The sequence below is a fragment of the Pan troglodytes genome, chromosome 12 (assembly GCF_028858775.2).
Source record: "Pan troglodytes isolate AG18354 chromosome 12, NHGRI_mPanTro3-v2.0_pri, whole genome shotgun sequence".
Lineage (NCBI taxonomy): Eukaryota > Metazoa > Chordata > Mammalia > Primates > Hominidae > Pan > Pan troglodytes.
Window position 1 is genome coordinate 25,820,970 of NC_072410.2, and position 13,957 is coordinate 25,834,926.

Here is a 13,957-nt window from a genome sequence, read left to right on the forward strand (position 1 = left end):
AGTGCCGTGGTGCAGTCTCGGCTCACTGCAACCTCCGCCTCCTGGGTTCAAGCAATTCTTCTGCCTCAGCCTCCCGAGTAGCTGGGATTACAGGCATGCGCCACCACGCCCAGCTAATGTTTATATTTTGACTAGAGATGTGGTTTCATCATGTTGGCCAGGCTGGTCTTGAACTTCTGACCTCAGGTGATCCTCCTGCCTTGGCCTCCCACAGTGCTGTGATTACAGGTGTGAGCCACCATGCCCAGCCAAGTTTCTTACAGATGCTAGATATTAGACCTTTGTTAGATGCATAGTTTGCAAAACTTTTCTCTCATTCTTTAGGTTGTCTGTTTACTCTGCTGTTAGTTTCTTTTGCTGTGCAGAAGCTCTTTAGTTTAATTGGATCCCATTTGTCAATTTTGGCTTCCGTTGCAATTGCTTTTGGCATCTTTGTCATGAAATCTTTGCCCATGTCTATGTTCCGAATGGTATTGCCTAGGCTTTCTTCTAGGATTTTTATAGTCTGGGGTTTTACATTTAAGTCTTTAATTCATCTTGAGCTGATTTTTTTTTTTTTTGAAACTGATGTTTATTTTCCATCAACCATTTTTCCATGCTGCTTAAGAGCCTATGCAAGAACAGCTTAAGACCAGTCAGTGGTTGCTCCTACCCATTCAGTGGCCTGAGCAGTGGGAGCTGCAGACCAGTCTTCCGTGGCAGGCTGAGCACTCCAGTCTTCAGTAGGGAATTGCTGAATAGGCACAGAGGGCACCTGTACACCTTCAGACCAGTCTGCAACCTCAGGCTGAGTAGCAGTGAACTCAGGAGCTGGAGCAGTCCATTCACCCTGAAATTCCTCCTTGGTCACTGCCTTCTCAGCAGCAGCCTGCTCTTCTTTTTCAATCTCTTCAGGATCTCTGTAGAAGTACAGATCAGGCATGACCTCCCATGGGTGTTCACGGGAAATGGTGCCACGCATGCGCAGAACCTCCCGAGCCAGCATCCACCACATCAAACCCACTGAGTGAGCTCCCTTGTTGTTGCATGGGATGGCAATGTCCACATAGTGCAGAGGAGAATCTGTGTTACACAGCGCAATGGTAGGTAGGTTAACATAAGATGCCTCCGTGAGAGGCTGGTGGTCAGCCCTGGGGTCAGTAACCACAAGAAGCCGTGGCTCCCGGAAGGCTGCCTGGATCTGGTTAGTGAAGGTTCCAGGAGTGAAGCGGCCAGCAATTGGAGTGGCTCCAGTGGCAGCAGCAAACTTCAGCACAGCCCTCTGGCCAGTATTCCTGGAGGATATAACACTGACATCAGCAGGGTTTTCAATGGCAACAATAGCACGAGCTGCCAGCAGAAGCTTTTCCCAGGTCCTCTTCAGATTTATGATATAGATGCCATCACTTTTCCTTTTATAGATGTACTGTTCCATCTGGAAGTCAAGATTGGTGCCACCTAAGTGGGTTCCTGCTGCAAGGAACTTAAGGACATCCTCCTCCTTCATTTGCAGGACATCAGGGGCTCCAGACATTGTGAAAGTTTCCCTTTAAGTTACGACGGGAATCCAGAACAACGCCGTATGGACCCCTCTGCAGGTAGCGCGGAAAAAGCGAGCTGATTTTTATATAAGGTGTGGGGCTGGAGTCCAGTTTCAATTTGCACATATGGCTAGCCAGCTTTCCCAGCACCATTTATTAGAGAATCCTTTCTCCATTGCTTGTTTCTGTCGGGTTTGTCAAATATCAGATTGCTGTAGGGGTGTAGTCTTATTTCTGGGTTCTCTATTCTGTTCCATTGGTCTATGTGTCTTTTCTTGCACCAGTGCCATGCTGCTTTGGTTACTGTAGACCTGTAGTATAGTTTGAAGTTGAAGAGCATGATGCCTCCAGATTTTTCTTTTTGCTGAGAATTGCCTTGGCTCTTCAGGCTCTCTTTGGGTTCCACATGAATTTTAAAATATTTTTTTTTCTATTTCTGTGGAGAACTTCCATGGTAGTTTAACGGGAATAGCATTGGATCAATAAATTATTTTGGGCAGTATGGCCGTTTTCATAATATTGATTCTTCCTATACATGAGCATGGAATGTTTTTCCATTTGTATCCTCTCTGATTCCTTTGAGCAGTGGTTTGTTGTTCTCTTTGTAAAGGTCCTTCACTTCACTTGTAACCTGAATTACTAGGTACCTTATTCTTCTTGTAGCAATTGTGAGTGGGAGCTCACTCATGATCTGGCTCTCAGCTTGACTGTTGTTGGTGTATAGAAATGCTATAACAATTTTTACACATTAATTTTGTAACTTGAGACTTTGCTGAAGTTGCTTATCAGCTTAAGAAACTTTGGGGGCTGGGTGTGGTGGCTCATGCCTGTAATCCCAGCACTTTGAGAGGCCGAGGTGGGTGGATCATGAGGTCAGGAGACCAAGTCCATCCTGGCTAACATAGTGAAACCCCGTCTCTACTAAAAATAGAAAAAATTAGCCAGACATCGTGGCACATACCTGTAGTAGCAGCTACTCAGGAGGCTGAGGCAGGAGAATCGCTTGAACCCGGGAGGCGGAGGTTGCAGTGAGCCAAGATTGTGCCACTGCACTCCAGCCTGAGCGACACAGCAAGACTCCATCCCAAAATAAATAAATAAATAAATAAATAGATTTTGGGCTGAGATGATGGGGTCAAACAGGGATAGTCTGACTTCCTCTCTTCCTACTCAGATACACTTTATTTCTTTCTCTTGCCTAATTGCCCTGGCCACAACTTCCAATACTATGTTGAATAGGAGTGGTGACAGAGGGCATCCTTGTGTCAGTTTTCAAGGGGAATACTTCCAGCTTTGGCCCATTCAGTATGATATTGACTGTGGGTTTGTCATATATGGCTCTGATTATTTTGAGGTACGTTCCTTCAATACATAGTTTATTGAGAGTTTTTAACATGAAGGTTGTTAAATTTTATCAAAGCCTTTTCTGCATCTATTGACATAATCCTGTGACTTTTGTCTTTAGTTCTGTTTACGTGATGAATCACATTTATTGATTTGTGTATGTTGAACCAACCTTGCATCCCAGGGATGAAGCCTACTTGATCATGGTGGATAAGCTTTTTGATGTGCTGCTGGATTTGGTTTGCCAATATTTTATTGAGGATTTTTGCATCAATGTTCATCAAGCATATTGGCCTGAAGTTTTCTTTTTTTGTTGTATCTGTGCCTGGTTTTGGTATCAGGATGATGTTGGCCTCATACAATGTTAGGAAGGAGTCCCTCCTTTTCAATTGTTTTGGAATACTTTCAGCAGGAATGGTACCAGCTCTTCTTTGTACATTTGGTAGAATTGAGCTGTGAATCCATGTGGTACTGGGCTTTTTTTTTTTTTTTTTTTTTTTGGTTGGTAGGCTATTTATTACTGCCTCAATTTCAGAACTCATTATTGGCCTATTCAGGGATTCAATGATTCAATCTTGGGAGGGTGTATGTGTCCAGGAATTTATCCATTTCTTCTAGATTTTCTAGTTTATGTGCATAGAGATGTTTATAATATTCTCAGATGGTTGTATTTCTGTGGGGTCAGTGGTAATATCACCCTTATTATTTCTGATTGTGTTTATTTGAATCTTCTCTCTTTTCTTCCTTATTAGTCTAGCTAGTGGTCAGTCTATTTTATTACTTTTTTTCAAGAAACCAGCTCCTCGATTCATTGATGTTTTGAATGTTTGTGTGTGTGTGTGTGTGTGTCCCTATCTTCTTCAGTTCAACTCTTATTTTGGTTGATTCTTGTCTTCTAGATTTGAGGTTTGTTTGCTCTTGGTTCTCCAGTTCTTTTAGTTGTGATGTTAGGTTGTTAACTTGAGATTTTTCTAGCTTTTGAATAAGGTCATTTAGAGGTATAATTTCCCTCTTAACATTGCCTCAACTGTGTCCCAGAGATTCTGGTACATTGTCTCTTTGTTCTCATCGGTTTCAAAGAACTTCTTGATTTCTGCCTTAATTTCATTATTTAGCCAGGAGTCATTCAGGAGCAGGCTGTTCAATTTCCCTGTAGTTGTGGGACACTTCTGAGCTTCATGAGCTCTTGTAAAGCAGGTCTGGTGGTAACAAATTTTCTCTGCATTTGCTTGTCTGAAAAGGAGCTTATTTCTCCTTTGCTTATGAAGCTTAGTTTGGCTGGATATGAAATTCTGGCCTGGAGTTTATTTTCACACATTCACTCATCACTTCCCTGCGCAGGCAAAGGGGTTCCCCTTGGCTCTTGGTCACTTCTGGGTGGGCTGTCACCCTGCCCTGCTTTTTTCCATTTTCCATGGGTGGAGCTGTTTTCCTGATCAGTTCCAGTGTGAGTACTTGGATATTTCAGTTGAAGGTGCTGTGTTTACTCATCCCTCTCATTCTTCTCTGTGAGAGCCATGCACCATAGCTGCTTCTAGTTGGCCATCTTGGCCCCCTTCTGGCTGAGCCTAATTCTGTGTAATAGAGGTTGTACATAGATATGCCCTATAAACACAGATTATAGAGAAGGATCATACAACAGGACCCAGTGTGTGATGTTCCCCACCCTGTGTCCAAGTGTTCTCATTGTTCAATTCCCACCTATGAGTGAGAACATGTGGTGTTTGGTTTTTTTTCCTTGTGATAGTTTGCTGAGAATGATGGTTTCCAGCTTCATCCATGTCCCTAAATAGGACATGAACTTATCATTTTTTATGGCTGCATAGTATTCCATGGTGTATATGTGCCACATTTTCTTAATCCAATCTATCATTGATGGACATTTGGGTTGGTTCCAAGTCTTTGCTATTGTGAATAATGCCACAGTAAACATACGTGTGCATGTGTCTTTATAGCAGCATGATTTCTAATCCTTTGGGTATATACCCAGTAATGGGATGGCTGGGTCAAATGGTATTTCTAGTCCTAGATCCTTGAGGAATCACCACACTGTCTTCCACAATGGTTCAACTAGTTTACAGTCCCACCAACAGTGTAAAAGTGTTCCTATTTCTCCACATCCTCTCCAACACCTGTTGTTTCCTGACTTTTTAATGATCGTCATTGTAACTGGTGTGAGATGGTATCTTATTGTGGTTTTGATTTGCATTTCTCTGATGGCCAGTGATGATGAGCATTTTTTCATGTGTCTGTTGGCTGCATAAATGTCTTCTTTTGAGAAGTGTCTGTTCATATCCTTTGCCCACTTTTTGATGGGGTTGTTTGTTTTTTTCTTGTAAATTTGTTTGAGCTCTTTGTAGATTCTGGATATTAGCCCTTTGTCAGATGAGTAGATTGCAAAAATTTTCTCCCATTTTGTAGGTTGCCTGTTCACTCTGATGGTAGTTTCTTTTGCTGTGCAGAAGCTCTTTAGTTTAATTAGATCCCATTTGTCAATTTTGGCTTTTGTTGCCATTGCTTTTGGTGTTTTAGACATGAAGTCCCTGCCCATGCCTATATACTGAATGATATTGCCTAAGTTTTCTTCTAGGGTTTCTATGGTTTTAGGTCTAACATTTAAGTCTTTAATCCATCTTTAATTAATTTTTGTATAAGGTGTCAGGAAGGGATTCAGTTTCAGCTTTCTACATATGGCTAGCCAGTTTTCCCAGCACCATTTATTTAATAGGGAATCCTTTCCGCATTTCTTGTTTTTGTCAGGTTTGTCAAAGATCAGATGGTTGTACATGTGTGGTATTATTTCTGAGGGCTCTGTTCTGTTCCATTGGTCTATATCTCTGATGGGATGTATCTCAAAATAATAAGAGCTATTTATGAGAAACCCACAGCCAATATCATACTGAATGGGCAAAAACTAGAAGCATTCCCTTTGAAAACTGGCATAAGACAGGAATGCCCTCTCTCACCACTCCTATTCAATGTAGTGTTGGAAGTTCTGGCCAGGGCAATCAGGCAGGAGAAAGAAATAAAGGGTATTCAATTAGGAAAAGAGGAAGTCAAATAGTCCCTGTTTGCAGATGACATGATTGTCAGCCTGAGAACACCAGTGGGATTGGCTGGAGACCTCAGCTAAAAGGACCCTCACTGGGCGGGACCTTGAGAACTATGTGCCAGGGAGAATTCAGATCTCTGTTAGCCCAAGAACACCGGTGTGGGTGGCTGGAGGCCACGGTTGAGAGGTCCCTCACTGGGCAGGACCTCAAGACCTCCATACCAGGGAGAATTCAAATCTCTGTCAGCCCCAAAACACTGGCAGGGGTGGCTGGAGGCCGAAGTCCTTCACTGGGCCAGACCCTGAGACCTCCATACCAGGGAGAATTCAAATCTCTGTCAGCCCAAGAACACCGGTGGGGGTGGCTGGAGGCCCAACTGGGAGGTCACTCACTTGGCAGAACCTAAAGACCTCCATGCCAGGGAGAATTCAAATCTCTGTCAGCCCCAGAACACTGACGGGGTTGGCTGCAGGCCCCAGTTGGGAAGTCCCTCACTGTGCAGGACCCCAAGACCGCCATGCCAGCGAGAACTCGAACCTCTGTCAGCCCCAGAACACCAGTGGGGTTGGCTGGAGACTGCAGCTAAAAGGATCCTCATTGGGCAGGACCTCAAGAACTATATGCCAGGGAGAATTCGAATCTCTGTCAGTCTGAGAACACCAGGGGCGGGTGGCTGGAGGCCTGAATTGAAAAGACCCACACCAGACAGGAAGTGGAGACCTCCATGTCAGGAAGAGTTCAAATCTCTGTCAGCATGAGAACACAGGTGGGGGTGGCTGGAGGCCCCAGTTAGGAGAACCCTTACTGGGCGGGACTTCAAGAACCAAGAACTCCATACCTGGGAGAATTCAAATCTCTGTCAGCCCCAGAACACTGGCGGGGGTGGCTGGAGGCCCCAGTTGGGAGATCCCTCACTGGGCAGGACCTAAAGACCTCCATGTCAGGGAGAACTCAAATCTCTGTCAGCCTGAGAACACCAGTGGGATTGGCTGGAGACCCCAGCTAAAAGGACCCTCATTGGGCGGGACCTTGAGAACTACGTGCCAGGGAGAATTCAGATCTCTGTCAGCCCAAGAACACAAGTGGGGGTGGCTGGAGGCCACGGTTGAGAGGTCCCTCACTGGGCAGGACCTCAAGACCTCCACGCCAGGGAGAATTCAAATCTCTGTCAGCCCCAAAACACTGGCAGGGGTGGCTGGAGGCCGAAGTCCTTCACTGGGCCAGACCCTGAGACCCCCATACCAGGGAGAATTCAAATCTCTGTCAGCCCAAGAACACCGGTGGGGGTGGCTGGAGGCATGATTGGGAGGTCACTCACTTGGCAGGAGCTAAAGACCTCCATTCCAGGGAGAATTCAAATCTCTGTCAGCCCCAGAACACTGGCGGGGTTAGCTGGAGGCCCCAGTTGGGAGGTCCCTCACTGGGCCAGACCCCGAGACCTCCATTCCAGGGAGAATTCAAATCTCTGTCAGCCCCAGAACACTGGCAGGGGTGGCTGCAGGCCCCAGTTGGGAGGTCCCTCACTGGGCGGGACCCCAAGGCCGTCATGCCAGGGAGAACTCGAACCTCTGTCAGCCCCAGAACACCAGTGGGGTTGGCTGGAGACCCCAGCTAAAAGGACCCTCGCTGGGCAGGACCTCAAGAACTATGTGCCAGGGAGAATTCGAATCTCTGTCTGCCTGAGAACACCAGGGGCGGGTGGCTGGAGGCCTGAATTGAAAAGACCCACACCGGACAGGAAGTGGAGACCTCCATGTCAGGAAGAATTCAAATCTCTGTCAGCATGAGAACACAGGTGGGGGTGGCCGGAGGCCCCAGTTAGGAGAATCCTTACTGGGCGGGACTTCAAGAACCAAGAACTGCATACCTGGGAGAATTCAAATCTCTGTCAGCCCCAGAACACTGGCGGGGGTGGCTGGAGGCCCCAGTTGGGAGATCCCTCACTGGGCAGGACTTAAGACCTCCATGCCAGGGAGAACTCAAATCTCTGTCAGCCTGAGAACACCGGTGGGATTGGCTGGAGACCCCAGCTAAAAGGACCCTCATTGGGCGGGACTTTGAGAACTACGTGCCAGGGAGAATTCAGATATCTGTCAGCCCGAGAACACTGGTGGGGGTGGCTGGAGGCCACGGTTGAGAGGTCCCTCACTGGGCAGGACCTCAAGACCTCCATGCCAGGGAGAATTTAAATCTCTGTCAGCCCCAGAACACTGGCAGGGGTGGCTGGAGGCCAAGGTCCTTCACTGGGCCAGATCCTGAGACATCCATACCAGGGAGAATTCAAATCTCTGTCAGCCCAAGAACACCGGTGGGGGTGCTGGAGGCCCGATTGGGAGGTCACTCACTTGGCAGGACTTAAAGACCTCCATTCCAGGGAGAATTCAAATCTCTGTCAGCCCCAGAACACCGGTGGGGGTGGCTGGAGGCCCCAGTTGAGAGGTCCCTTACTGGGCAAGATCCTGAGACCTCCATGCCAGGGAGAACTCAAATCTCTGTCAGCCTGAGAACACTGGAGGGGGTGGCTGGGGACCCCAGGTAAAAGGACCCTCATTGGGCAGGACCTTGAGAACTACGTGCCAGGGAGAATTCAGATCTCTGTCAGCCCTGGAACACCAGCGGGGGTGGCTGGAGGCCATGGTTGGGAGGTCCCTCACTGGGCCAGACCCTGAGGCCTTCATGGCAGGGAGAATTCAAATCTCTGTCAGCCCCAGAACACTGGCAGGGGTGGCTGGAGGCCTCGGTTGGGAGGTCCCTCTCTTGGCAGGACCTCAAGACCTCCATGCCAGGGAGAATCCAAATCTGTCATCCTGAGAACACTGGCGGGGTAGGCATAGCAAGGTGCTCTACCAAAATGTGGCCACACTGGGTCTTTAAGAAGGTCTGTGATCCATTCTTCCTCACTGGGCGGGACATCCCAACCAGGGCCTTAGCCACCCCCACCAGTGTTCTCGGGCTGGCAGAGATTTGAATTCTCCCTGGCATGGAGGTCTGGAGGTCCTGCCCAGTGAGGCACCTCCCAACCGGGGCCTCCAGCCACCCCCGCTGGTGTTCTCAGGCTGACAGAGATTTGAATTCTCTTTGGGATGGAGGTCTTGAGGTTCCATTCAGTGAGGGACCTCCCAATAGGGGCCTTGAGCCACTCCCGCCAGTGTTCTGGGGCTGACAGAGATTTGAATTCTCCCTGGCATGGAGGTCTGGAGGTCCTGCCCAGTGAGGCACCTCCCAACCGGGGCCTCCAGCCACCCCCACCAGTGTTCTGGGGCTGGCAGAGATTTGAATTCTCCCTGGCATGGAGGTCTGGAGGTCCTGCCCAGTGAGGGACCTCCCAACAGGGGCCTCCAGCCACCCCCGCTGGTGTTCTCAGGCTGACAGAGATTTGAATTCTCTTTGGGATGGAGGTCTTGAGGTTCCATTCAGTGAGGGACCTCCCAATAGGGGCCTTGAGCCACTCCCGCCAGTGTTCTGGGGCTGACAGAGATTTGAATTCCCCCTGGTATGGAGGTCTTGAGGTCCTGCTTAGTGAGGGACCTCCCTACCGTGGCTTCCAGCCACCCTCGCCAGTGTTCTGGGGCTGACAGATATTTGAATTTTCTTTGGGATGCGGTTCTTGGGGTCCCTTCCAGTGAGGGACCTCCCAACCGGGGCCTCCAGCCACCCCCGCCAGTGTTCTGGGGCTGACAGAGATTTGAATTCTCTCTGGCATGGAGGTCTCGGGGTCTGGCCCAGTGGGGGACCTCCCAACTGGGGCCTCCAGCCACCCCCGCCAGTGTTCTGGGGCTGACAGAGATTTGAGTTCTCCCTGGCATGGAGGCCTGGAGGTCCAGCCCAATGAGGGTCCTTTCAGCTGGGGCTTCCAGCCACCCACACCGGTGTTCTCAGGCTGACAGAGATTTGAATTCCTGGAATGGGTTCCCACGCGCAAGAGCAAGGAGCCATCTTTGCTGTTTGTGCAACTTAGTCGTTACAGCCCGCGGGCTCTGGAGAATCCATACCTACCGGGGCAGAAGGGATCTATCAGCACAGCATAGCTACTCTACAAAATCTTAGAAGGCAGATTCTTTTACCAGGTTCCTGATCCATTCCTCCTTACTGGGCAGGACCTCGACAACTCCTTCCCGGGGAGAATGTAAATCTGTGTCAGCTTGAGAACACCAGTGGGGTGGTGGAGGCCCCAGGTGGGAGGTCCCACCCAGTGAGGAGGAAAGAATGAGGGATCTGTGTAAGGAATCTGCCTGGCCACTATTTGGCAGAGCAGTTGTGATGTGCTGGGGGATTCCTTCCACCCCCAGTCATTTGGGACTCTCCAAAGCTGGCCCCATCCTCTCCCCCAGGCCCCAGTTGGAAGGACTCCCACTGGGAGGGAACTCCAGAACTCCCTCCCAGGGAGAATTCAAATTCCTGTCAGCCCTAGACACTGGTGGGGTAGCTGGAGGCCCTGGTTGGGAGGAACAGATTGGGAATCCCCTTAAAGAATCTGTCTGGGGCCGGCCACGGTGGCTCATGCCTGTAATCCCCATACTTCGGGAGGCCCAGCAGGGCGGATCACTTGAGGTCAGGAGTTCCAGACCAGCCTGGCCAACATGGTGAAACCCCATCTCTACTAAAAATAAAAAAATTCGCTGTGCGTGGTGATGGGCACCTGTAGTCCTAGTTACTTGGGAGGCTGAGGCAGAAGAACTGCTTGAACCAGGGATGTGACGGGTGCGGTAAGCCGAGATCATGCCACTGCACTCCAGCCTGGGTGACAGAGCAAGACTCCTTCTCAAAAAAAAAAAAAAAAAAAAGGATCTGGGCACATGTTGGGAGAGCAGCTGTGCTATTCTAGGGATCCCTTCTACCCCATCAGTTTGCACTGTCCAAAGCCCAAAGCCCACAGGCTGGAATGGCTGTGTTGCCCAAACAGCAAAGATGGCAGCCAGCTCCTCCCCTGGGAAACTCATCCCAGGGAGCTCCAGCATCCTTGGCACAAGCTGGCAAGTACTGGCTGAAATGACAGGTGCCCTGGAGAAATTTGAAAGGGTTATCCACATACGGTTGCTGATTATTTTCACAATTTTCCTGAGATGTCATTATCATTCTTTGACTCTCCTGTCTATAGTCAGACATTTGGCTCTCAGAGGTGACTTTCTGGCTGAAGAATGTGGATTCGTCACTGTCTTGTGCTCAATGTAGAGGGGGCTCTGTAATTCCAGAAATGTCCATATCTGATGAAAGAAAGTGAAGAATGAAACAAAAAGAGATATGTACCATATTCATAAGTAGATTCAATGCTATTAAGATGTCAGTTTTTTCCAATATATAGATTCAATGCAATTCCAATCTAAATGAAAATGTTTATATGGAGAGGCAAAAGACCTTGAATAGCTAACACCATATTGAAGGAGAAGAACAAGCTTGGAGGACAGACACTACTCAATTTCAAGACTTACCGTAAAGCTACAGTAATGGAGACAGTGTGGTATTAGTGAAAGAACAAACGGATAAAATGAGATAGAGAGTTCACAAATAGAAACACATTAATACATTCGATTAATTTTTGACAAGAAAGTAAAGGCATTATGATGATGAAACAGTTTTTTCAGGAAGGGCTGCTGGAATACCTGGATATCCACATGCAAAAAAAATAAATCGCAGACCTTACACCCCCACCAAAATTAACTCAAAATGGATCAGCAACATAAATATACAAAAAAACTATAAAATTTATAGAAGATAATATAGAAGGAAATACACATTATCTTGGGTTTAATGATGACCTTTAGAAAAAACACCAAAGTTGAAGTCAATAGAAGAAAGAATTGATAAGCTGGATTTGATGAAAATGTAACATTTTTACACCATTAAATACACTGAAAGAAAAGAGAAACCACAGATGGAAAAAAATTTGCCAAAACGTATCTGATTAAGAACTATTATTCAAAACATATTAGTATTCTTAAAGCTGAGCAGTAAAAGACATGAGCTAAAGACCTTAACAAGTACCTCATCAAGTAAATTATACAAATGGAAAATAAGCATATGTAATGAGGCTACACGTAATATTTCCTCAGAGAAATGCAACCATGAGATGCCACTGCACACGTATTAGAATAACCAAAATCTAGAACCACTGACATCAAAGGCTGGCAAGGATGTGGAGCAAGAGGAAACTTCATTCATTGCTTGTGGGAATGCAAAATGGTGCAGTCACTTCTTGAAAGTTGTATTCTATGTACCTCAACAGCATGGCCTTCACTGTTCATATTCCTATTATCATTTTGGTCGGCCACTTAACCAAGGTCTAATTAAGTTCCACAAGTTTCCTCATCTTCCTGTCTTCTTTGCCTACTACCCAGTTCCAAAGCAAATTCTGCATTATCAGGTATTTTTATAGCAAAACCCCACTCCTTGGTACTAATTTCTGTGTTAGCAACACAGAATAACAAAGAAAAGAGCAACATGGAAAAACACAAATTTTTGTGTTGCTATGAAAACATAGCTGAGACTAGGTAATTTATAAGGAACAGAGGTTTGTTTGGCTCACAGTTTTGCAGGCTATAGAAGAAGAATGGCAGTGGCATCTGCACAGCTTTTGGTCAGGGACCCAGAAGGCTTTTACTTGTGGCTAAAGGTGAAGAGACAATGGGTATGTCACACATGGCTAGAGAGGTAGGAAGAGAGGGGAGAGGTGCCACACTGTTTTAAACAACCACCTTTTGTGTAATGCAGTGAGAAATCACTCATTAGTGAAAAAAGGGCAAAAAGCTATCCAGGAGAGATCAACCACCATGACACAAACACCTCCCACTAGGTCCCACCTCCAACATTGGGGATCAAATCTCGACACAATATTTGGATGGTACAAATTTGCAAACAATATCACTCTCTTTTTCTCTTTAACTTTGGACAATTTGATTATAGTGTATCTTGCTGTGAGTCCCTGGATTCACCTTATTTGGTTCCCTTTGGGCTTTCTGGATCAGGCTTTCTGTTTTCTTCCCCATGCTTGATAAATTCTCTGTCATTATTCCTTTAAACACTTTTCCATTCCTTTCTTCCTCACTTCTCCTTCAGGCATGCCAATAATGCGTGAGTGGTCCTGCTTGATGGTGTCCCATAACTCTCTAAAGTTGTCTTCACTCCGTTTGCATTATGTTTTTTTCTGATCCTCAGGTTAGATAATTTCCAGTGACCAGTCTCAAAGTTCACTGATAGATTCTATTAATGGACACCTCTATTAAATTTTTTCAGTTCAGTTACAGTACACTTTAGATCTATGATTTGTTTGACATTATTGTATAATATTTTTCCTTTTCTTGAAGTTCTCAACTTATTCTTGCAAAGCTATCTTGACCTCAGTGATTATTGTTATGACCATTATTTGGAAATCTCTGTCAGATAAATTACATATCTGCACTTCACTCAGGTGCTGGAGATTTATCTTGTTTTCTTGCTTTGAATATATTTCCCTGTTTCTTCATTTTTCCTTGACTCTCTCTGTTGGCTCCTGTGCATTTGATAAGACTGGCCTCATGTAGGAAAAGGATCTCACCAAACTTTCCAGCCAGAGATCTTCAGGTACCTCTCAAGTCCTTGTGTGCTCTAGTGTTGACTGTTTTTGGTGGCTCCCTGGAATTTAGGATGTGCCACGCCTTGTCAGTAACCAGAAATTGGTTAAGGTAGGAGCCAGACAATCCAGATGTAGCTAGAAAGTTAGAAGGCTGGAGGAGTGTTTCAGTTCTTTCTAGCTACATGATGAAGATTAGTATGGACATTTATCTCCCACTCTCTCTCCATTAAGCTTGGCAGAGGATCTGTGACAAACACACCTATGCACACTCTGGATGCAGCCTCTGATCCTGAGGAGATAGCTTCTGAATGTGGGCCCATTGTATGCTTACTTCTTTGTTTTCTATGGTCTAAATACATTCAAAAATACAAAATCCTGTCGACTCACAGAGCAGAGTTGTTAAGAAAACAGTTCCTTGGGCACTAACCACGGAGGTTGTGGAATTTCAATGCATAATCAAGCTCCTTCTGGGAGCTTGATTCAATGCATAA

The 13,957-nt window shown here is 46.5% G+C and overlaps 2 protein-coding genes across 15 annotated transcripts in view; both read right to left on the reverse strand.

Moving 5' to 3' along the window:
• Positions 1 to 546: 546 nt before the first annotated feature.
• Positions 547 to 3,184, reverse strand: LOC129143243 (small ribosomal subunit protein uS2-like). The gene has a single exon (XM_063789563.1). The coding sequence runs from the start codon at positions 1,511 to 1,513 to the stop codon at positions 626 to 628; it is 888 nt and encodes a 295-aa protein (XP_063645633.1). The 5' UTR covers positions 1,514 to 3,184; the 3' UTR covers positions 547 to 625.
• A 7,743-nt stretch (positions 3,185 to 10,927) lies between these two features.
• LOC107973137 (ankyrin repeat domain-containing protein 36C) overlaps positions 10,928 to 13,957 on the reverse strand; it is a 126,639-nt gene continuing 123,609 nt past the window's right edge. For all 14 annotated transcript variants that reach the window (XR_010149306.1, XR_008546476.2, XR_008546474.2 and 11 more), the window contains one exon: positions 10,928 to 11,121. The gene's annotated coding sequence lies outside the window, so the exon portion shown is untranslated. The remainder of the gene's footprint in view (positions 11,122 to 13,957) is intronic.

What these genes read in the sequence shown, in the direction of transcription:
- LOC129143243 (XM_063789563.1), bottom strand. Translation starts at nt 1,513, where the DNA reads ATGTCTGGAGCCCCTGATGTCCTGCAAATGAAGGAGGAGGATGTCCTT.